We start from the raw sequence: 22,520 nt of genomic DNA, 5'->3' as shown, positions 1-22,520 counted from the left end.
AGTCTTTACCATTCATATGATATCTAGATATTCCATTGGCTAAACCCCACAATATGGCATCCAAAAATATTCTTCCGTAAACATGAAAAATTTATAAAAAAAAATTAATACTAATAGTTTTCAGTAGAAAAATAAAAATAAAAATAAAAATAAATTAAAACTATTGCTACAAATGCATATGTATGCGAACTTTATAATGGCAAATCGTGTCTTGGTACATGATTCTGCCTTGGCAAAATCGGACGGCTGTCAGTGATTCTTTCTTTTATTCAATATACACACAGTAATGGTGCTAAAAAAAGTGCATTTTTATAAGTTTTGTACGGTGCAAAATAGTATCAATTTCTACCTTTCTTTAACCATTACTTAAACTTTATTATTCCCTTTTGGCAATAAAAGGTATATTTTGCTGAATATATATGTAAATAAATGCCGACTCTATCACACTTTATTTAATTTAGTTAATGCAACCAAGAATTCATAAATTAAAATGCTATTTAAACTAACCTTTGCTTAAATCATGGTGGAGAAAGTCAAATGTGGATGAAGCAGAATCAGATCTTTATATCTGAAACGAGGTTATGTGTTAGAAGCTGTACTAAAGAAACTGTATTTATTCTTAATCCTGTCTTAATATTACTTTCCCACCTCAAATTCGTACTCGGATTCTTAACGTAATAGATTAATCTTCCCATCTAGTTAAAAGGGATTAGCCCGAAAGCATAATTTGATGCAAAATAAAGATGGATAAATCTTTTCGAAAATTCCTCCTTACGGCAGAATATTTTCTCAGTACCACCACCAATGGCACAGAATTTCCTGATCGTCTTTTCAGTAGAATTCTTAGCCTAAGAACCAATCCTATTTGGTGATTCGTGATCCACTAAAAATCAGACAACACGATAAGTCCCAGAAAAAAGAAAACGATTTAAGATTTTCAAACACAATCAATTCGCCACATAGCAAAGCAGTGGCGTACGATACCAGTAGAAAGGATCTATGGCTTTTGATTCCCTCGTGCCTGCTCTTTTGTATGAAAAAAATACGTGGTTTCCCACTTTGCATCTGTTTTCATATCATCAAATTTGAACAGTCAAAGAACAAAGCTCGTATTCTAATTTATCCACCGTAAGGAAATAAAATTCTATGCTCGCTCAAGTTAACTAAATCTTGAGTAGCTCTTAATTGCAGACATAATCTTCTGTCACGCTTTAGTGTCTTGCACTCTAAAAAAAAATCTCAGCCAATGATTCATAAGAAAGACGATTCTAGTAACGGTCACTAATAATCGTTAACCATCTTTCCGAATTTTCAAGAAACGTACTTACCATTAATCGGAAGCCTCGTAAGATCAATATAGATAAAATCATCAAATGTAGGCAACTGAAGCAGGAGCTGAATCATAGAATGAGGAAATATAATATGCAGTAGCTGCAGAGATGAAGAAATGTCAAGTACAAGGAAAAAGTGCAAACCTTCAAGTGTTTTTATCCTTCTTCATGCTTGAGATGAAAACAGGTCGAAATGATAAAGTTGACCTACATTTCTTGATGTATAGATTCCGTAAAATACGTTACGTCTGTATATCACTACAATTCAAAAACTTCAAGTCTTATAAAATAGAAGAAACATGAAAATGTGAAATGAGAATTAGAGCAATACAGTGATACATTGTAATTACATTTCTCATTAGATAGGTGGCTTAGCACCGAGAGAAGTTACAAGATGACATTTCAAGAAGTTGACAGGGGAAATTTGGATTTTCTTTTTTTTCAAATCTTTCTTTTGTGCTATAAATTAAGGGAAGAACAAAAACGAGGACAGCCTCATACAACATCTTTACTCGACCAAAAAAAAAAAAAACAAGAAAAAAAAACGAGTGCTTCATTGGCTGTCAGTGCAGAATTACATACGAGCAACTCACTTTTCTGGCTTTATGATATGAGCAGTTAGGAGTTTCGCAACTGTAAACCCATGGAACGTGTCCACGTTAAAAAGTTCTTTCAACTTCTCGTCACATAATATTTGTCTTTTGTCAGACGGATCCTTCGAGGAAATAAAGGAATGGAGAGAGAAAATTTTAGATTTCGTAAAACAATAAGCTCAAAAATACTATTAAGACGAAACTTAAAAAAGACTGAAAAATGATGTAAATGAGTACCTGCAAGTTATTTAACTTGATGTAATCCCAGATCCTCTTAACAACATTTGAACGAGGTAGTTCACTTTCTCCGGTGCCAAGAAACTTCACCAAAGCATCAGACAGTTTTAGAGGAACAAGAAAAGCTGCACCCCTTGGACGCTTTTCTTTTCTCTCTGGCTCTTCTTCATCTGATACAGACAGAATAAGGGGGAGAAAATAAATAAAGGCACAATTTTAATAGAGTTCAGTAACTCTTAAATAAAGAGCAGGATCAATGAAGAAGCATTAGCTCGGTCCATATTTATCTAATTAATACTCTTTGATAATTGATACAGAAAATGAATTGAACCATACAGGAACATATCTCGTTCCATTTCTTCCTCTACTCTTATCATTTTCCCTTTATAGACAACAGGACGGAATGTGACGACCAAAACTCGGTTTTATTCCCTTTATTCTGAAGTGTGATTGTGGATTATTAATAACTTGATACTGGAACCTTTATAAGTTGATGATTTACGATAAATAGGTTCTTTCTAATGTATTTTTACAAGACATTTACTTCAAAAATATTTATAAAGAATTAAAAATAAAACAAAAAATGAGTTGAACCGATCCAAATGTGACCTAGTTGGTTGTTCCATTCTATGTTCAATCGACGATCCGGATTTTAAAACCATTGTAAGAATGTGGATGAAACATAATCCCAAAACTATTTCAACAAGAAGAAACAATTAATTAACTCTCTAAGAAACAACATAGCATAATAAGAGCTCAGAACACAATTCCTACCTTCATCTCTCTCTTGCTTCCGTTTCTCTACAGGTGCAGCATTCACCGGAGCTGCTTGATATTAAAGACATTTCAGAAAATCATACAAGTGGAGTTCGAAGGAAACAGCTAAAGATGGAAAGGCTAAATAGATAACAAAACAGTACTCAACAAGGAAAATTTGCTGCGTGATGAAAAGCATTACATCATAGGGATTCAATATGTTCTTCAGAATTTTACAGCCATATTCGCATGCACATACCAATGATATAACTAACCAAAACAATGGTATCAAACACTTTTTTATATTAAAAACAATTTTCTACAAAAACATTCAAGAACGGAATAAATTTATATTGAGCAGATACTGTCACTTAAGTAAATTTGATGTGAGAAAATCATACCACTATCAGAACCCAAGGGCCATATGTGCTTTGCCAGGGACTTGTTCATTTGGAACATATCTATGGAATCTACCTCAAAAAGGTTGCGCAATGTATCGTCACAAATGATAGTTCTCCTATTTGACGGATCTTGCAAATTGTTCTCTTTAATATAACTCCACAGCTGCCTCACAACCTGTTATAAAACAGTATAAGCAGGTACATTAACCCAGAATTTTACCCCAAATAGCTATGAAAAAGTACAAAGCACCATAATTTGTTATACCTCGGTACGAGCCAATTCAGGTACTCCCGTAAATTTCTGAAGCTCTGGGGAAAGGGTGCATAACTTGGTAAACCCTCCTCCTCCACTTCTTTTCTTGACCTCCTTTTTCTTTTTAGATCTAACAAGATAAGAGTACATATGTAAGCTTTCATATGCAAAGGAATCGTAATTCTACAAAATATAATAAGTCATAATTCTACCAAATGTAACAAGTCACGATCCAAAGAACAGATGGCAGAATAGGGACTGCAGCTACTAAAAAATCTGAGCATTATATGACATTGCAGATATCAGTAGTATATATCTTTTTGTAAATTAGTACATGGCAGGCTGGCAAGGTGTTCTCATCATTCAAGTGTTAACAAATTAAATTATGTAAACGACAATCAATGTGTGTTCGAAAGAGAAATTTTCATTTGCCTTGAACACATTGAAATATATAAGCAATAATAGTAGCACAGTGAAATATAAAAATACAGTAAGCCGATTTTGAGGCAATTCACGTGCTGCAAAAACTATGTCTCTGTCTGGATACACGATTAGGTTGTTTGGACATGTACACACTCGAGAAGCTGCTATCCACCCACATCTGATTCAAATGCAATATACAACTAGAGTAAACCAATTTTGAGGCAATCCAACTGTTGCTGATACTATATCTCTGTTTGAATGCATGCAATCAAGAAGCTATCGTGTATGTATTCTGCAAGGGCTGGGTATTGTATTACCAAAGAGGTACATTGAACTCACTAAATGAAAACAAAAAGATATTTTTGTCAAAATCGTTCGACCAACTAAAATGTTGAAAAAAAATGGAATACAGGCTAAAAATAATATTATGCAATTGGACTCATCCTAGAAACACGAGGAGCCAAAACTTCCTGTCATCAAAAGATCTATTCCCTGGTCAGAAAGGTATCCACTCCCCTTAGTCAGAATTTTCATTGGTGTATTGGCTTGTCGTTGTGCCATGAGAGGAAAAGATCAAGATCCTCAATCACCTATGGTGAGAGGGAATCTATTTCAAGTAAACTACGTTTACATATGACTTGGTTTACATATGCAGGAAACAAAATTCTGGGAAAATCATTATAGCTAAAAACAAGAACATCTGTCTATTGAATCCAAATGCTTGAATTTTCAGCAGATGGAACTTCAAACTGGAGTTGCCTAATATTAATTCAAATGTGAACAAGGTATCCTACAATACGTGCTTCAGTGCTGGCTTAAGTAGCTTTTATCAACTTATTGAAAAGGTGAGGACAAAGTCAAAACTTAAAAGGACCAAGAAAACTCAAAGGCACCCAAATGCAGATAGATTATATAGATAATCAGAGTTGCCAAGTATGAAAAATAAGTAAACTAAATCAGTGAAGAACTCTAAGCAGTAAACCAAAAACAAACTTCGAAAACATTAACGCACAGAGTGATCCAAGTTAACCACTTAAGCTCCAAAAGTGCAACAAACGTGAGAGTGTGTGTGTATGTGTGTGTATAAGCACAACTTCAAGAACATGCATCTTCAGTTAATTAATTCATAACCCAACCTTAACCAACAATTAATTAAATTCCCTAATATTTTGCAAAATAGATAGTTCCCATATATTCATCGGCAGTAAACACGGAAAATATAAACCGAAATTAATTTATTCAATTTCATATAAGAAATTAAACTCAAAAATTTCTGAAAAAGGAACGGCAACTGAACTACTACATCGAAAATGACAAAAAAAAATCGAAAATTTCAGAAACCAACCGTTTTTTGGTGGAAGCTTTTGGGTTACTAGAGGAAACCGATTCTTCTTCTCCTTCCTCTTCTTCTTCTACTTCTTCCTCCTCCGCCAATTCCGCCGCTCCTTCATCATTAATTTCATCTTCATTATTGGCTACACTTTCGAATTGGCTCTGCATGTAAACATCGACCTGTTCTCTGATAAACGCCTTCCTATCCGACAAATCGATGTCGAACTCCTGCTCGAGCCGCCGGCGTACGATAGCAGTTGTGGTCGTGTTCAGGTCCGACGTGCTCAGGAATTCCCGCAGCCGCTCGATCAGCTCCGAATCCGATACCATTTTCCCCCCCTCCGGTTCGTGCTCTGCTGTTTTTTCCGGTTTTCTCTAGGTTTGGATACGGGTATCTATCGCTGCTTTCGAAATGCCACCGGTTCGTTTGTGGATTTTTCAGGCTTTTGGGGGTTACTTTGGGAATTTAATTGCTACAGTTATTTACAATTTAATTCTGACAAAATTACAGTCGTAGTATCTATCTATTTTAGCAATTTATAATACGGTAAATTTAACTTTCCCCCTTTATTTGACGCGATATCAATCTACCCCTTCTATTTTTTATTGCATCGATTTATCCCATGTACTTAAAAAATTGTATAAATATGGCCATCGCTTTTAGATTATCAAAAATTCACCACTCCTAGTTTAAATAATTATTATAAAATTAAAAAATAAAAATAAATTGTGGCATCGTGGACTATATTTTCTCGTTGTCTTGAATTTTTTTGTTATTTTTTTCTGTTTTTCATTTTTAATTGTTTTTTTAATAATTATTTAAACTAGCAGATGTGGCGTTTATGTAATTTCAGAGCATAAATAAAATAATGTTAATGTCAAATGTCTAACAACTAACAGCGAAAGACCACATTAAAACAATTTTCAAAAACAATATAGCAAATCGATGCGATTAAGAATAAAATAAGATAAAGTGTTGCCTACCCAAATAAAAAGGAGGAAATTGGAATTTCCCTTTATAATATATAATGTACATAAATGAAATATAACCAACTTATTACGATTTTGTCCATGTTCTTTTTTTTTTTTCTTTCGGTGCGCTTTCAATTATATATCGAGCCAAACGCAGCCTTAAGCCCTACGGCGAGAGATGCCCGTCTCCCGCAGCCAAATTGCCGTTGGGAAAAAAGGGCAGCTGAATCACGTGATTCTAAAGCGGCTTGGGACTTGCTTTTTGCCGAATCAAGGAACCTTTTGTGCTGGGCTTTTAAGCATCCCCCCACTACACTTTCATGAAAATGGGCCTAACCCATTATGAGGGCTTTTATCTTGTTTGGACCTTTGTTTTTTTTCTTTTTAACTTTTTTTAACATATGCCCCACTTTTGAGCCACCGTAGCTCAACCTCTCTACACTGCGATCATTTTAGATCTCTACTTATGCCTGAAAAAATGGACGTATCTGGTGATAGTCAACAACCATTAGTTGAAGTGCTATGATGTTGTCGCCAAAGAATCATCACCTCATTGTCATTTCAATCATGAACTATGAAACTCTGCAGGAGTTTCTTGCTACTTTAGGAGAAAAGTGTGGAGCTACATACCAAACTTCGCTGGTCAAACTATTTTTCAACAACCAAGCAATTTGTTAAGAACAAAATTTCGACCCTTTGAAATAGGATACCCAACGGCTCTAACTGCAACATGAGTTTGTGGAAGTCTCCTTCTTCTCCTATTTCTTCTTATTTGATCTTTATGTCTTTTCTCGTCGTCAATGTCTCTCCTTGGATAGAACGTTGTGACGTATAGTGATTTCAAAACAAAACGAATACAAATATAAAGTCGATGTTGCCTGAATACGTTGTCGGACACATTTTTTTCAAAAAAGTTTGTTGGAACATGTTCTGTCGGTAGAACACGTTTTATGACTAGTAATGTTTTTTTTTAAATGGAAATCAAGTTCAGTTGTCATTCTGATATAAAGTGAAAGACATTCAAGATAGTTCAAGACATATAGAAAACTAAACCAGGTCAAAAATAATTTACTAGCTAAAATCATATATATATATATATATATATATATAATTATTTTGGGCCACAATATTCATGTTCCTTTCTTTTAAAGCCTTATATACATGACTTTAAAAGAAAGGAAGGCCATACTTACAACTTACACGTAATATTCATCACTAATGTATGGGCTGGACTTGGCACCATGCCCAATTGCCTACATCATAATCTGAAATATTATTATTTAAAATATAAACATTTCATTTTAATGTGAATAAATACACTTAAAACTTATTTTCCTATTTGCTCTTTTTTATTTTTGAAAATAACAAAATTGAGTTACCAAACTTATTTTTTTTTATAAGTGACCTATTCTATAAAACTGAAGAGGATAAATTTATGTCATGATTAAAACAATTTTATATACATAACCATTTTAAATTGTCAACTGTTATAAATAATATTAGTCAACTCTATACTAGAGACGGCAAGGTTAATTAAGACTTTTCACAAAATTTGGTAATGACTCATTGACTTGACAGTAACTCGGAAGTGGAAGCAAAATTACGAGTTTTGCCCATCATCGATTCTCACGCCAAAGTTTATCCGAATAAGGGTTAATTTTGTCATTCCACACAAAATGTTTAAACTGCAAAACTCTGTGACCAATCGGATTACAGAGGAAAGCATCGCGTTGGCTCAAACGTCGTCGTATGCAACTTCGACCAAACGACGCCGTACCACCAGCTTCACTTTCTTCTCCATCGTCCCCCACTGCTATTTACAGAGCACACACAATTCCATCATTCGCCAACCGCTGATGCACCAGAAACAATAATCTCACTGTTATTCCACACATGTAAAAGTACGCAAACAGCCCCCTTCCAACTCTGTTTTATCTAGCGACGCCCGAGGGCAAAACAGACTTATTGCTCGCCGATCTGCTCTTCCCCGTCGGGTCAACTGCCGGTTATCCGCCGACAAACAGTACGCTGTCGTTTAGAGGGCGGAGTAATGTGAGTTAACTGAGTTTGAATTCTCGAATCCGGGGGTTTAGGTTTTACTGCCTGGTGGTGTTGGGTGAAAAATGGATCGGTCGGCGATAACAGTCGGGCCGGGTATGGATATGCCGATCATGCACGACAGTGATCGGTACGACTTCGTCCGGGATATCGGGTCGGGTAACTTCGGTGTGGCCCGGTTGATGAGAGATAAACAGACAAAAGAGCTTGTTGCGGTTAAGTATATTGAGCGAGGCGACAAGGTTAGTTCCGTGATTATATTCGCCAATTTGATAATTTTGTGTGTGTGTGTGTGTGTGTGTGTGTGTGTGTGTGTGTGTGTGTGTGTGTGTGTGTGTGTGTGTGTGTGTGTGTTGCTTTAGCTTGTCTCTATTGCCTTTTTTCATGAAACCGCTTTTGAGTTGGTATTAAAGCTGGTATTGTTAAGCATGCAATTAATTTTGTCTGCACAAATAAGGAATGGCTATTTTGGGGAATTTTGCTGATTCCCCCCGGTATGTGATTGGTGTTTGGCGGATTTATAGATATACAATTTCCATTTTTGGGGATAATTGATGCGAAGCTTGCATTTGGATGAGATTAACATTTCTGATTATTTCCTGTTACAGAGAAACACAGCCTGAACATATTAATTAATTAATCAATGGTGTTCCATGTTTGTTAATAAGAAATGATGCTCAATTCATGCATGTAAAATATTAGCCAGAGTAATTACGAATACACCAAGAGTTTCTCCCAAAAGGCCTACTGCATATGCATGAACATGAACATGAACATGAACAAGTTGATATATAGTTCTTAGGACTAATGAATTTAAATCAATGCAAAGTCGTTTGTGAACATCGATAGAAGGACATATAGGTAATTTGCTGTGTAAAGAAGATCAGAGAAAAAAAAATTGTTTGAGGTACCCTTGCTTTCTAGACGAGGGACTAACAGAAAAAAAAAATGCTGAAATCACTTTAGATTATTGAAAATGCAGTTGATCTTATATGTTGAGCAAGACCTAATATATGGTTTAGGATCATTGATTGACCTTGAGCACTCGCTTCAAGGTTATTTGAGCAAGGGCACAATTGTCATTTACTACGGGGAAGCTATTTCGCACTATTGTTTGAGGTCATTGTTTTCTTTGTTGCCTTTCGGAATTCTCAGTGAATACAAAGATAATAAATTAGAATACATCACCGTTAGCTGAGAAAAAATTGTCGTATCTACTGAATTTCAACTAGCGCAAAAGGACACTATCATCGTCGTCATCACTTACTTTTTTTCATCCTATTGCTTGCAATAAATCCCATCCGTTTCTGAGCGCTGAAAACAAATATATCTCTCTCTACAAAGTGGTAGCTAAAAAGTAGCTGAGTCGCACCGAGTGCAAAACCGTCTCATTATTCACCAATCTCTCCTACCTACTGATACTTTGCGCTGTTAATCATTATCGGTGGTGATTAATTACTGAGCTGATTACAATTGTGGTGTTAGTGTTGCTAGTATTTAGCTATACAAATGGATCAGAAGGCGGAAAATAGTTGTCCAAGTACTGTGGCAATTGTACATGATAGTGATCGATATGAGTTTGTTAGAAATATTGGATCTGGCACTTGTGGGATAGCGCGGCTTATGAAGGATAAACAGAGTAATGAGTTGGTTGCCATCAAGTACATTGAGCGAGGGGGACCGGTCAGCTTTGTAACTTCAATTGCATATTAAGAATGTTTATTTTGATCTTTGTTTGGCATGCAATAATTGTAGTGGTTCAGGCACTAGATATTCTTTAAATGATTCTCTTTTTGCAATTTTTTTTTACTGTGATATGCAATTTGCAAGATAAGAATATAATTATTAATTTGTCGAGACTAGCTAGATAGTAAATACCGTAAGAAATAAAATTCGAACTTGATAATTTTCCTTGTATTTTTTCCCCTTTTTTCCCATTAAGGACTTCTATCTTTTCCTTCTCCTGAGTAATTTGTGGCACTAAATTGGAATATTCAGCAATACTCGTATTGCTCCACTAGATTGTGATTTCCAAATAGTTCGACTAATGAATGTGTTAATTGGCAACATTGAATGTAGTAATATTCGAAGATTATAGGTAAGTGCCTTGTAGATATCTGTTAAGGAAAAAATGATATAAATTACATCAATATGCAACCATTCAGCTAATGTTTTTGAATTATGAGTTGTAATTTTCAGCTGGATTAACTCTGTAATGGCGCCACGTTTAATCCTAAATTTTGTCTACTTAATCTGGAGAAAATTCGCTTATTTTCTTCTGTTATTCTTCGCCCCTCAATGAAATTTTTCCACAATCTAATGGATTTATTTCCAGATTTAACTTTTGTAACACAAAGTTTTACTAACATATTTTTCCAAATAATGACTTGCCTGGTTATTTTCATTGCAGATAGATGAAAATGTTCAGAGAGAAATTATCAATCACAGGTCTTTAAGGCACCCAAATATTGTTAGGTTTAAAGAGGTTGTTACTGCTTCTCAGTCTGGAAATTTACTCGTCTTAAAAGTTCCCTTGTAAGTAATACTCAAAATATGTTGCTTCAGGTGATTCTAACACCAACTCATCTGGCCATCGTAATGGAGTATGCATCTGGTGGAGAATTATTTGAGCGTATATGTAACGCAGGACGCTTCAGCGAGGATGAGGTTCTTAATTTTTTATTCCATGGTGATTTTGTAAGATATTTATGTTGCTGTTGGGATTATTTTAATGTATTGTCTGAAAATGTTTGCCATGCAGGCTCGTTTCTTTTTTCAACAACTTTTATCTGGAGTCAGCTACTGCCATTCAATGGTATCACACTGTTATATTATGTTAAGATTATTTCATAATCACAATTAAGTTTCATGCTGTATATGAAATATGATCGGTCAGCTTTTTTATTTTTATTTTTGATTTTTTTTTATGAAGCAAATATGTCATAGGGACTTGAAACTGGAAAACACACTGTTGGACGGAAGCCCAGCTCCCCGGTTGAAGATATGCGACTTTGGATATTCCAAGGTAATCTTCATACCCAAGAATTATCACAACTATATTTTGATCACGTAAGCGATATTTTGCAGCCGTCTCTAATTTCATTTTATTTTATTAATTTTCCTCCAGAGAATATGGTTGTCTAGTGTTTTATACTCACATCTGTTTATAATTGTATTTTTACAGTCTTCTTTGCTGCATTCCCAACCAAAATCTACAGTGGGAACTCCGGCATATATTGCTCCTGAGGTCTTACTTAGGAAAGAATATGATGGCAAGGTAAAATCATGAACTGCCTTGGTAAAAACTTTCTCACACTTCTTCATCACTATGTATATATGTTTTTCATAAATGAATAAGGGTTACTTGAAGAAACTCTAATATCTTTTGCTGGACGAAGTTGGATCATAAACATTTTATAGGTAATATAAAAAAAAACATGATTAGTAGAGGTTGTATTACTCAGCTATACTGGGACATCTGAAGTGGCGAAATGCTTTGTTAAATTTATAGTTGTTTGCACTGACTTATTGGTGACTGCTTCATTTGGAGAAGCTCTATATATCTTTTTCCGTAGCATAATTTCACAAAACACGGGCAAGTAGTGATTATATTCTAGAGGATGTTCGGCCTTCTTGTTTTTCTAGGAAATCATGAGATTTGTGGAAGTTGTGTTATTCTTGTAAGGACACGTCGGTATTAACTTTCCAAGCAAAGTTATTTTGTGAATGTGATACCGTTATCGCTATATGGTGATCGGAACCACTTCTAATTGAGACATATAACGTTTTATTAATCTAACTTCTTTTCGAACATAAATATATGTAAATGATATTTAAATTGGTAGAGTCATGACTCATAAATGTCTTTTGCTTCAGATTGCAGATGTATGGTCTTGTGGTGTGACTTTATATGTTATGCTGGTCGGTGCCTACCCATTCGAAGACCCTGAAGAACCAAAAGACTTCCGCAAGACAATACAGAGGATCTTAAATGTTCAGTACTCTGTTCCGGAAAACCTTAAAATATCCGAGGAATGCTGGCATCTAATTTCGAGGATCTTTGTAGCAGACCCTGTACAAGTTAGTGATTCTTTTAACTTTTTCAACACAAGCTTCTTCCATTTTTTTTTTTGATTGTTTTCATCGAACTTGGTCAGCGAATCACAATACCGGAAATAAGGAACCACGTGTGGTTTCTAAAGAACCTTCCGGGTGATCTAGTGGACGAGAGGACAATGGGGAGCCAGTTTGAAGAGCCTGATCAGCCAATGCAGAGCCTGGAAGTAATCATGCAAATAGTCTCGGAAGCCACAATACCTCCGGTGGGATTATATAATCTTGACTTGATGGACGATGACATGGACGACCTCGATTCCGATCCTGACCTTGACATTGACAGCAGCGGAGAGGTCATTTACGCAATGTGATTGCAGAATCTGAGGGCAAAATAGTAAAATCATCTCATGAAAAAGTTTTTTTTTTAGAAAATCGAGGGAAGAGGAGGCAATGAAATGTTTATCGCTGTCTGATGTTACTTACTGTAATATACTTTTCTGTTATTGTTGTATTTGTGTTTCTGTAAGAATGTGATAATGTACCTAAGTTCAACTTTTGTATGCACTGTGTTGGAACTTTTATAGAGATCCTATGTTGTATAGTTATAAGTTTTAACGACCTGGGTTTTTGCTAGTATCTGTGATAACGGTCACCATTGCTAGTATCTGTGATAAAGGAAAAAAATACAGTTTCGTATCACAAATTTGCACCGATTTCACATTTGGTCCCCATGTTTACAAAAAACACATTTGATCCCTTATATTTCAAAACTTCAACACTTTTAGTCATTTCCGTCAGTTTTTTCTTAAAACTAATGGAATCAAGCTTGTGCCCATCACTTTCTTAACTAATGGTAAATTGACGGAAATGACCACAAGTGTGGGGGTTAAATGTGAAATCGGTGCAAACTTGAGGGACGAAAACAATAATTTCCCCATTTGATAAATATAAATACATTATGATACAATGTGAAGTTTACAAAATGAAAAAAGGCATATTGGAACCATAGTCCCAGTGGGTATTTGGCTTTGCATCAGCATATATATATGATCATCTGCTGGTTTATCTGCCACCGTCGTTAGCCGGCGGCATTCCCTGAAATCCAACAACAACGACAGGGACAGTGTCGGGGTCGCAAGCACGAATTTCGCACCTCTCGAGCATAGTGGTTATTTGATTGATCTTCTCTTCCAAATCACTCACCAGAACCGAAATCCTTTTACTCTCTCGAAAGTGGAGGGCTGCCACGTCAATCTGGAAGAAATTGATGAGTGAATTTTCAAGTTTGCTTAATTTCTTGGCGTAGTAGAGCCTCATGAAAACGTTCCACCGCTTGACGGTGGAGCATTTTCGTACGAGCTCTTCGCCTTCCAATAAACGAACGGCGAAAGCTTCAGTTTCGACCCGAGGTCGGTTGAGGATTTTGTTGAAAATGTCTATGTCTTCAATGGCAAGCTTAATCGTGCAGAGGGTTGACTTTAGGCGGTTTAAGTCAAGAGCTGAAACGGGCGATTTTACAGGCTGCGTCGAGAACCGATGTGAATAACACATCAAAAGATGCTCCCAAGGCAGCTCCTTCGATCACGCTTCCCATGAATTAATATTGTCAACAAGAAAACAGTGCATGAAAGATCTTTCCAGACAAAATATTCGAAATGTATATGATTGAAGGGGTGATGTGAAATGGGATTTGGGTGTTTCAAATTAGAACTCGTACGGTGATTGAAGTTCACTACTGCTTTTAGCAGTATACTTAACACCAATAACTTATTACAAGTCAGTCGCATTCCCAATCATGCCAACCATAAAACCAGATTTTAAAGTCCCGTAAATTCTACGATTACATGAGTTAAACTTCTATAAATTGATGCAGCGGACACCGACCCAATTCTATTCATTTAGCAAAAATATTAATTAATCAAAATATTCTTTTAGCATAGTCATATTGTCCTGAGTGATTCTTATCAAAAAAAAAGGGCAAATGGCAAAAAGGCCCATCACATGGGACTTAAATGCATTTTGGTCCACAAAAAAAAAAACAGTCTCTCAATTAAGCTCATCCCCATGTTTTTAGTCTAAAATACCCTCAATAATATAATTCTTATCAATTCCACCCATTATGATCTAACTTCCTTAATATTACACATTGACCCCGGATTTAAACAAATATATCACATTAACCCCCAAAACTTTTTTTTTCAGAAAATAAATTTTTTTTCCGAAATGTCCAGATTCCGGCGCTGACCGCCGGTCTCCGGCGTTGACTTTTTTTTTTTTTTTTTTCAAAAACTTTTTTTTTTCCTGAAATTTTTTCCGGTCAGTCAACCACCGTTGACCGCCGGTCTCCTGCGTTGACTTTTTTTTTTTTTTTGAATTTTTTTTTCTTAGAAGAAAAAAATATTTTAATTAATATTACTGTTTTAGCTACTAAATTACTGTCTCAGACAGTAATATTACTGTTTGGGACAGTAATATTATGAATATTATTTTTTCCAAACAATAATATTATGAATATTATTTTTCCGAACAGTAATATTATTAATATTATTGTCTAAGACAGTTAAATTACTGTTGAAGACAGTAATTTAGCATCTAAGGCAGTACTATTAATTAAAATATTTTTTTTTAAGAAAAAAAAATGAAAAACAACCAATTAACAGTTAAAATACTCTCTCCGACAGTTAAATAACTGTTGGAGACAGTAATTTAGCAAACTAATACAGTAATATTAATTAAAAATATTTTTTTTAAGAATAAAAAGTCAATTAACAGTTAAATCAATGTCTCCAACAGTTAAATAACTGCTGGAGACAGTAATTTAGCAACGAATACACTAAATATTAATTAAAATATTTTTAAAGAAAAAAAAAGTCAATTAACAGCTAAATTATCTCCGGCAGTTAAATAACTGCCGGAGACAGTGACAATAATATTAATTAAAAAAAATTTAAGAAAAAACAAATTATAAAAAAAAAAAAAAGTCAACGCCGGAGACCGGCGGTCAACGCCGGAATCTGGCCGAAAAAAAACATTTCAGAAAAAAAAAATTCTGAAAAAAAAAATTGGGGGGTTAATGTAATATATTTGTTTAAATCCGGGGTCAATGTGTAATATGAAGGAAGTTAGAGCACAATTGGTGGAATTGATAAGAATTAGGGTTAAAATTGGGGTCAAAATTGAAATTTGGGTTAAACTTGGTTAATTGATGAAATTAGGCTAAATTGGGGTGTAAATCATGAAATTGGAGTTGAATTGGGTTTCAATGAATTGAGGGTAATTTTGGTATATATAAAGGGATTTTACTTATTTGCAAATAAGTTTAAATGGGGTGGATTTATTTGAAAGACAAAAAAATTGGATGTCCCTATTTTAATTAAGTGCCCTTGTCATGGGCCTATTTGCCATTACCCCCAAAAAAATTGTCCTGAATGATGTTTAAAAGATGTTATTAATTTATCGAGCTTCAATTATACAAAGAGTCTCAATCACACTCCAACTCAATTTTGGGGAGATATTTAATTTGTCATCCCTGAATTTTGGTCAAATATTAAAATTAGTCCCTCACGTTTCAATTTTATTCGATTTCCTCCTTCCGTCAAAATTTTGGTACAAATTTTGCCCAAAGTACCCATTCAAATAAAAAACTCTCTTACTCTCTCATTCACACAACCACACTCACAACATTGATTAAATTTCCAAAAATAATTCTGAAGTGAAAAAAGAGAAGAAGCACATACCGGAGGTTAGGGGTGTAGCCGGTTTGTAAACCCCGCGGTTTCTAGCAAAATCCGCTCTCGTCCCGTCAATTAACGGTTCTTGATTTTAAGGAACCAAATTTGTCGGTTTTCGACGGGTTTAGGATAGACGGGTCTATTGCGGGTTTAAAGTAGAACCCAACCTTCACGGGTCGAAATTCGTCGTAATTTAAAAAAGTTATTTTCTTTAATAATTTATAAGTTTTACGCAAAATTATTTAAAAATTAAAATGAATGACCAAGTATAAAATTTTAAATTGAAACAAACGTGAATAAAATTAATGATAAATGTGACGAGTAAATGAAAATTAATAAGTTTTACAAGATTTAAAATAAAATACATAACCTTAAACAAAACGAGACGATGTTGTCGTTATAGATATAAGTTTTGACATGTAAGAGATACTTTATTCATGTATTATACATTATTAATTTATTATACTACATAATATAAACAAATCGATGTCGTTTTGTATAGCGAGGCGAGACGGGTCTCACGGGTTTTAAATTTTTTTGAACCTGTCTTAAATCCGTCTTAGACCAAAACCCGCGGTTCTTGTCCATTTTAGGATCCAATCCTATAGATGGATCTATCCATCCGATTCTAGTGGGGCCATTTTTAACGGGCTTGAAAACCCGCGGATCTTGTCCATTTTAGGATCTAATCCTATAGATGGATCTATCCATCTGGTTCTAATGTGGCGGTTTTTAACGGGTTTGACGTGTTCAACGGGTTGATGGGTCCGACTTGATCACCCCTACTGAAAGTCGGCACGGTTGTAGTGATGTGTCCACCCACGCCATTCATATCCGGGTCGGGTCGGCCCAGCCGGTTTAAACCATTTTTGAATTCTATCGGGTACCCAATTGAAAACAAAAAAGTGAAAATTAAGATTTAGCAATCCAGAACCCCTCTCTTTCACTCTCACTCTCACTCTCAGCCGGCCAAACCCACCGCCAGCAGCGGCGCCACCTCCGTCAGCCACGAAATCTTTTCACTCTCTCCGAGGTAATGCTCACCTTCTCCGTGATGATAATCTCGCTTCTCTTATTAGTAATTTTTTTTAAACAAATTGATTCACCTAAAATTTGGATTTTAGGTTTTGAGACATTTATTTACCTATATGTTTTTTCCTCGAAAAGTATGAAAGGAAAGTGACTGCGTTGATTTATATAGGGTGGAAATTGAAAGCAGAGGTGGATTATGATTCTAAGTGGATGCTCTGGGGTTTTTCATTCGCTCCCTTATAGCAGAAAATCATGTAGTTTCAGGTCCTACAATTCGTCGATTTCCGACATTCCGAAAGTGGTGTCTTTCTACGATAGAAGCTCGTGCATACCTCATCTGCAAATTAAATCGCCTGCATCTCTAGGTATTTTCTATTTCCATGGACTTCAATAAAAAAAAAAGATATCGGAAGTGGTCAAGTAATTTTGGCTGAAAATTATGTATCCTCTAGTGTATTTATCTCGTTATCTATAACTCCAATGTTCGTATGCGGTGCGAAAAACGAGTTTCTTAAATATGTTTTCTTGTTTCGTTGATATAGAGTTGAACACGTAATGTTGGCTAGTAATCCTTAAATTGTTTCGTATATGATGGTGGCCGATTGAAGAATTAAGTAATGTGTTTCGTCACAGGGATCTTATTAGCTATTATATTATTTTGGATTGACCTTCTACTCGTCAAATTGTCACATTGTTAACCAGTTGATTTGATTAGGTTAATTAAACATTTGATCACTTTGGTCGCTATCGGTCCTTTGTCCTCTCTTGGCACACCAATTTTATGTGTTAAAAAATTAGTCTAAGTCGATTGTTTTTGGAAACTTACAATGGTGGGATCCTTACAAAGTCGGGTGAACTATAATGTAGTTGTAATAATATCAGCTTGGATTATGAAGACTCGCATACGATGATTTTGTACAATTAACCATGAATTTATTTTCTGTTAGACGGCATGTTTCTGACCATGGAATTCTTGATATAGGCCTCCACCATTTCCACCTTTCTTCTGCATCAACACCGCTCCTACATGGCGAACAAGGCAGCTTATCGCACACAATCCCCAAATTTCCGATTCGCCCTCGCCAATCGCTCTCCCCTAAAGCATCAAAGGACGTACCCTACAGCTACAGATACCCCGCCATGACAAAGAAGCCGAAATGGTGGTGGAGAACCCTAGCCTGCATCCCGTACCTAATGCCACTCCACGAAACATGGATGTACGCAGAAACGGCGTACCATTTGCACCCCTTTTTGGAGGATCTTGAATTTCTGACGTACCCGTTTTTGGGGTCGCTCGGGAGGTTGCCGAGCTGGTTTCTCATGGCGTACTTCTTTGTGGCTTACCTCGGAATTGTGAGGCGAAAGGAGTGGCCCCACTTTTTCAGGTTCCATGTCGTGATGGGGATGCTGCTCGAGATTGCTTTGCAGGTTATAGGGACTGTGAGCCGTTGGATGCCTTTGGCTGTGTACTGGGGTAAGATCGGTATGCATTTCTGGACAGCTGTTGCTTTTGCGTATTTGTTCACGGTTTTGGAGTGCATGAGGTGTGCGCTTGCTGGGATGTATGGTGATGTTCCGTTTGTGTGCGATGCTGCTTATATTCAAATCCCGTATGATTAAGATTAATGTGGCTCGTCTTTGTGTAGAAATTTGACCAAATCGAGACTTATGATTGGGTTTTTTTTTTGTCCATCGTATGTTTGTTGTTTACTTGTGATGTTTGAAGATTTGTAAAATGCAGACTTCTTTTCGGTACCGAATATTTGGGATTAACTGCTGCTGCATTCTTGAGCAAAGTTTCACCGTTTCCGAGGCTGTCCAAAGCAATACTTTCATTTTTCTTTTTTGGCCCCGAATCTGCACTTTATTGTTTGTAGAAAGTCTTCTAGTATTACATTGTCATGAACTGAATTATTAAAGGAACGACAAAATTATTAATTCAACTATGGTTGGTTGGAAAATTTAAAAATTCAAAATAAAAAATAAAAAAATATTTGGAACCGTTTTTGGATCGGGGAAATTGAACCCGACGTGAATCGAACACGCAACCTTCTGATCTGGAGTCAGACGCGCTACCATTGCGCCACGGATCCTGATGTTAATGAGTTCGACTTATTTAATATATATTATCATATTTACAATCTTTAACCAACACCACCACACCACCACCGAGTACTGACTACTGACCGCTTCAACAAAAAGAACAAGAACATGTAAATATGATCCCACAACAATTCATAAGACAGCAATTAACTTAATTAAACAAAACAAGAAAAAAAAAAAGTGAGTACGTAATCACTTATTAATCAAGATCAGCTATTATTCATTTCATCTTCTTCTCTTTAATCTCTTTTCCTCTTCCCGCAGTAATCTTGTTTTTCATCATCTGAAACTTATCTTCTGCCATAGAATAAAACCTTCTTGATTTAATCCTCACTACTTCTCCAAACTCTCTTATCCTTCCTTCATTCTTCACATAAATTACAGGCAGAGTCAATCCCCCCACCACTCCTGCAAATTAATTAATTCAAAGAATTCACTTGATCGATCTGTAATAACATATCATGCATAAAAGAATTGTGTTTTTTTGAATTACCCATGAAGAAGAGTGTAAGCAAATCAAACTGCTTAGCCAACAAAGAGAGCAAATACAAGGAAGCCACAGCTCCAACAAACACGAACCACTCACTCTCAACGCTCACTCGGAACATAAGTCGAACACCTTCCTCGCACTTCCGCCGGAGTGAGTTTGCGCACCCGATTGCAGCCTCTTCGCTGATTTCTAGTTCTGATAAATCGGGGGTCTCTCTGCATATATATATATATGCATTTCCAAATCCTAATTAAAATTTAAAATTCAAAATTAAATGGAAATAAGTAATTAATATATACCTTTTCAAGAGGCGGTGGATGTTTCCCCAGAAGAAGAGGCACACAGCGGCGGCGATGGCTATGTAAGAAACGAGGGTGATGAAGTTGTACTTGTAAATCTGCATCGCTGTCCATGCTGATGTGGCCGCGAGTAGGGCGAAGAGATTGAGTTGTTTTCTTCTCCACGTCACCAAGTCCTTGAATAAATCTGTTAAACACAGAAATTAAGTTGATGTACATCGTTTCAATTCATGTCTGCTTCTCTCTGTGTGTGTGTGTGTGTGTGTGTGTGTGTGTGTGTGAGAGAGAGAGAGAGAGAGAGAGAGAGAGAGAGAGAGAGAGAGAGAGAGAGAGAGAGAGAGAGAGAGAGAGAGAGAGAGAGAGAAACCAGCTGATTCATTCTGGGGCAGAACAACTTGGGGTGGAGATGATTCGTTCTGGGGCAGATCAACAGGAACTTTGGGTGGAGATAATTCCCAATTATCAGACATGGTTGATATTATTACAGAGATTATAACTTCGAATTTGGAAGAAGAGATGAAGAAAGAAAGAGGAGATGAAGAAGAAGAGGAAGAAAGGATAAGGGAATTGTCGAGACACGTAACACGTATACTTTCTTCAAACTGCCACGTGGACGCCATGCACGCTCCCTCTTTAATTTTGATTGATTTATTGATTTTTAATTCTGATTTTGAATATTGAATATTTCCATCCACTACCATCACATTTATTATCTAATCAATTGATATATATATAATCAGATTTTAATTATCATACTACGTGAATTGCAATTTAAGGGCTCGTTATGTGTTAAATTTTATAATTTAAATTAACTAGCATTTTTTTTTTGTGCGATGCACGGGATCTTATTTTAAAAGTGAAAAAAATAATCAAATCAATACATAACAAGAAACTATAGTGTACTAAAATAGTAAAATTTAATAATGTAATATTATTCATATTTTATATAATATTATTTTTTAAATTACATATTAAGATTTATAATCTGAATTAGAGAAAAAAAAGTTAAAAATAAATAACTACCGAAGTACCATTAGGGTAAGATTTTTCATGATTTAGTTTCAATTTTGATAATTAATGTTAAAAATTATAGTTAGAAATTAGTAGAGAAAAAATATTAAAAATAAATAATTATAAAAATATCATTAGGGTTTTTTTAGGGTTGCCGAACGTTTTTTTCTTTAATATATAAGATATATATTTTGGAGGGTAAAATAGTATTTTATTGTTTTAGTTACTATTTATTAAATTAATGTGCGGGGAAGGGTACTACTAATTTAATAAAATAATAGTTTTCGATAGCAGATTTTGATTTTATCAGCGGATTTGAAAAACTATGAATCTTGTCAACCAAACGTGTTACTAGTCCCTACGTATTTAGCTAGTAGAACCTTATAGTGATAACCAAACGAGCTGATGTAATAAACACACATTCACAAAGTCCAAATTTCAAATAACCATGTGTGTGTATATAGTATAAATAATGTTTTTTTTTTTACCTAATTCATTTAAATATAGCCGATTCAATTAATATTTTACCTATTTCATTTATGAATATATATTTGAGAGCTGTAACTAATTTACAGGACCATATTTAATAAGCCCATTCCATCCCACAGGCCCATATTTAATCGTTCCTTAAGTATTTGTGCGATGTATGTGAATTTGGATGGATTATGTGTTCAATTTTATGTTGCACTTTGCATTTAATCGTGATCGTTTCCACGAATTGAATTTAATCCATGCATGAAAATATTGATGAAAAAAAATATAAATAAATTAATTAATAATAGAATACACTTTTAAAATAGTGGTTAACATAATATCGCTGGAGTTTATCATCCAAGATAAATTACATTGGAAATAATTAGGGGATTAAGTGAAGCATTTGAAAGGTGTTTGTATAATTATTAACTAGTAATTATGTGTGTGCAAAATATACAACGCAATAAAGATGTTCTCTTAACGTGCAAGTTAAGTATATTGCTTTTAAGGCCCCTACACAATGAAATCACTATCTAAAGGGCCGTTTCAGTTTAAATTATATCGTTTCAACTTCAAATATCATTGTAGCTATTTTCCAAGCTGAATTTGCAAAACCCAAAGCACAAAATTTATATTTCGCTAATAGTTAGCTATCTAATTCAACTTGAATAACAAATATTGGATATCGAGTGAAAAGGTGTGCATGAATCAATGAACACTGTCCAGATTTTTAATGTTTTAGAGTTGTCTAAAATTCAAAATATATAAACTCATTTATGTATAATTTTATTATCCGGCATCAGATCTAGTTGAGTCAAGTTTTGTTAGAAAACTATATGAAGGATTACAATTTTGGTGTTTTAAATTTTATCAAAATTAGAATAACAAAAAGTCAAAATCAGTTTAGAAGTAAGAAAGTGTGATAGTAAAATTGAATGAATATTAAACATTTCAATTATTTATTCCTA

At 35.1% G+C, this 22,520-nt stretch overlaps 4 protein-coding genes and 1 non-coding gene across 6 annotated transcripts; 2 read left to right on the top strand and 3 right to left on the bottom strand.

Moving 5' to 3' along the window:
• Positions 1 to 1,620: 1,620 nt before the first annotated feature.
• Positions 1,621 to 5,786, bottom strand: LOC105972660 (uncharacterized). Its single transcript, XM_012997642.2, has 6 exons — positions 5,340 to 5,786; positions 3,584 to 3,701; positions 3,319 to 3,493; positions 2,936 to 2,986; positions 2,162 to 2,331; positions 1,621 to 2,046 (listed from the first exon to the last, which is right to left on the bottom strand). Exons 1-6 carry the CDS (start codon positions 5,654 to 5,656, stop codon positions 1,921 to 1,923), a joined length of 957 nt encoding a protein of 318 aa, XP_012853096.2. The 5' UTR covers positions 5,657 to 5,786; the 3' UTR covers positions 1,621 to 1,920.
• Positions 5,787 to 7,962: 2,176 nt separating this feature from the next.
• On the top strand, positions 7,963 to 13,030 carry LOC105972629 (serine/threonine-protein kinase SRK2I). Of its 2 annotated transcripts, none has more exons than XM_012997602.2 (8): positions 7,963 to 8,598; positions 10,767 to 10,841; positions 10,922 to 11,023; positions 11,118 to 11,171; positions 11,289 to 11,381; positions 11,541 to 11,633; positions 12,233 to 12,436; positions 12,514 to 13,030. In XM_012997602.2, exons 1-8 carry the CDS (start codon positions 8,422 to 8,424, stop codon positions 12,781 to 12,783), a joined length of 1,068 nt encoding a protein of 355 aa, XP_012853056.1. In that variant the 5' UTR covers positions 7,963 to 8,421; the 3' UTR covers positions 12,784 to 13,030. The 2 variants fall into 2 exon arrangements, with proteins under 2 accessions (XP_012853056.1, XP_088677726.1); XM_088821600.1 differs by lacking the exon at positions 7,963 to 8,598 and adding an exon at positions 9,679 to 10,039.
• A 3,991-nt stretch (positions 13,031 to 17,021) lies between these two features.
• LOC105972645 (protein TIC 20-I, chloroplastic) lies at positions 17,022 to 18,984 on the top strand. The gene is made up of 3 exons (XM_012997622.2): positions 17,022 to 17,176; positions 17,345 to 17,540; positions 18,158 to 18,984. Exons 2-3 carry the CDS (start codon positions 17,372 to 17,374, stop codon positions 18,793 to 18,795), a joined length of 807 nt encoding a protein of 268 aa, XP_012853076.1. The 5' UTR covers positions 17,022 to 17,176; positions 17,345 to 17,371; the 3' UTR covers positions 18,796 to 18,984.
• A 212-nt stretch (positions 18,985 to 19,196) lies between these two features.
• Positions 19,197 to 19,268, bottom strand: TRNAW-CCA (transfer RNA tryptophan (anticodon CCA)). The gene has a single exon. It is a non-coding gene; the product is annotated as a tRNA-Trp (tRNA).
• On the bottom strand, positions 19,269 to 20,573 carry RTNLB13 (Reticulan like protein B13). Its single transcript, XM_012997631.2, has 4 exons — positions 20,435 to 20,573; positions 20,068 to 20,254; positions 19,772 to 19,983; positions 19,269 to 19,686 (listed from the first exon to the last, which is right to left on the bottom strand). The coding sequence occupies exons 1-4, from the start codon at positions 20,535 to 20,537 to the stop codon at positions 19,499 to 19,501; spliced, it is 690 nt and encodes a 229-aa protein (XP_012853085.2). The 5' UTR covers positions 20,538 to 20,573; the 3' UTR covers positions 19,269 to 19,498.
• Between the last annotated feature and the right edge of the window lie 1,947 nt (positions 20,574 to 22,520).

Source organism: Erythranthe guttata, chromosome 8 (genome assembly GCF_056151865.1).
Source record: "Erythranthe guttata isolate IM_541 chromosome 8, IM_541, whole genome shotgun sequence".
In the NCBI taxonomy this organism is placed as follows: Eukaryota; Viridiplantae; Streptophyta; class Magnoliopsida; order Lamiales; family Phrymaceae; genus Erythranthe; species Erythranthe guttata.
This window is presented reverse-complemented; position numbering and strand designations above follow the sequence as displayed.

Bases quoted from the DNA above. Each gene is read 5' to 3' on its own strand.
- LOC105972660 (XM_012997642.2), bottom strand. From the start codon at position 5,656: ATGGTATCGGATTCGGAGCTGATCGAGCGGCTGCGGGAATTCCTGAGC. The intron at 3,494-3,583 runs GTATAACAAATT...GTTTTATAACAG, and splicing joins CTGAATTGGCTCGTACCGAG to GTTGTGAGGCAGCTGTGGAG. The intron at 2,047-2,161 runs GTACTCATTTAC...ATTTCCTCGAAG, and splicing joins TCAAGTTAAATAACTTGCAG to GATCCGTCTGACAAAAGACA.
- LOC105972629 (XM_012997602.2), top strand. From the start codon at position 8,422: ATGGATCGGTCGGCGATAACAGTCGGGCCGGGTATGGATATGCCGATC. The intron at 11,024-11,117 runs GTTCTTAATTTT...TTTGCCATGCAG, and splicing joins GACGCTTCAGCGAGGATGAG to GCTCGTTTCTTTTTTCAACA. The intron at 11,172-11,288 runs GTATCACACTGT...TTTTTTATGAAG, and splicing joins TCAGCTACTGCCATTCAATG to CAAATATGTCATAGGGACTT.
- LOC105972645 (XM_012997622.2), top strand. From the start codon at position 17,372: ATGATTCTAAGTGGATGCTCTGGGGTTTTTCATTCGCTCCCTTATAGC. The intron at 17,541-18,157 runs GTATTTTCTATT...TTCTTGATATAG, and splicing joins TAAATCGCCTGCATCTCTAG to GCCTCCACCATTTCCACCTT.
- RTNLB13 (XM_012997631.2), bottom strand. From the start codon at position 20,537: ATGTCTGATAATTGGGAATTATCTCCACCCAAAGTTCCTGTTGATCTG. The intron at 19,984-20,067 runs GTATATATTAAT...ATATATATGCAG, and splicing joins ATCCACCGCCTCTTGAAAAG to AGAGACCCCCGATTTATCAG. The intron at 19,687-19,771 runs GTAATTCAAAAA...ATTAATTTGCAG, and splicing joins GCTTACACTCTTCTTCATGG to GAGTGGTGGGGGGATTGACT.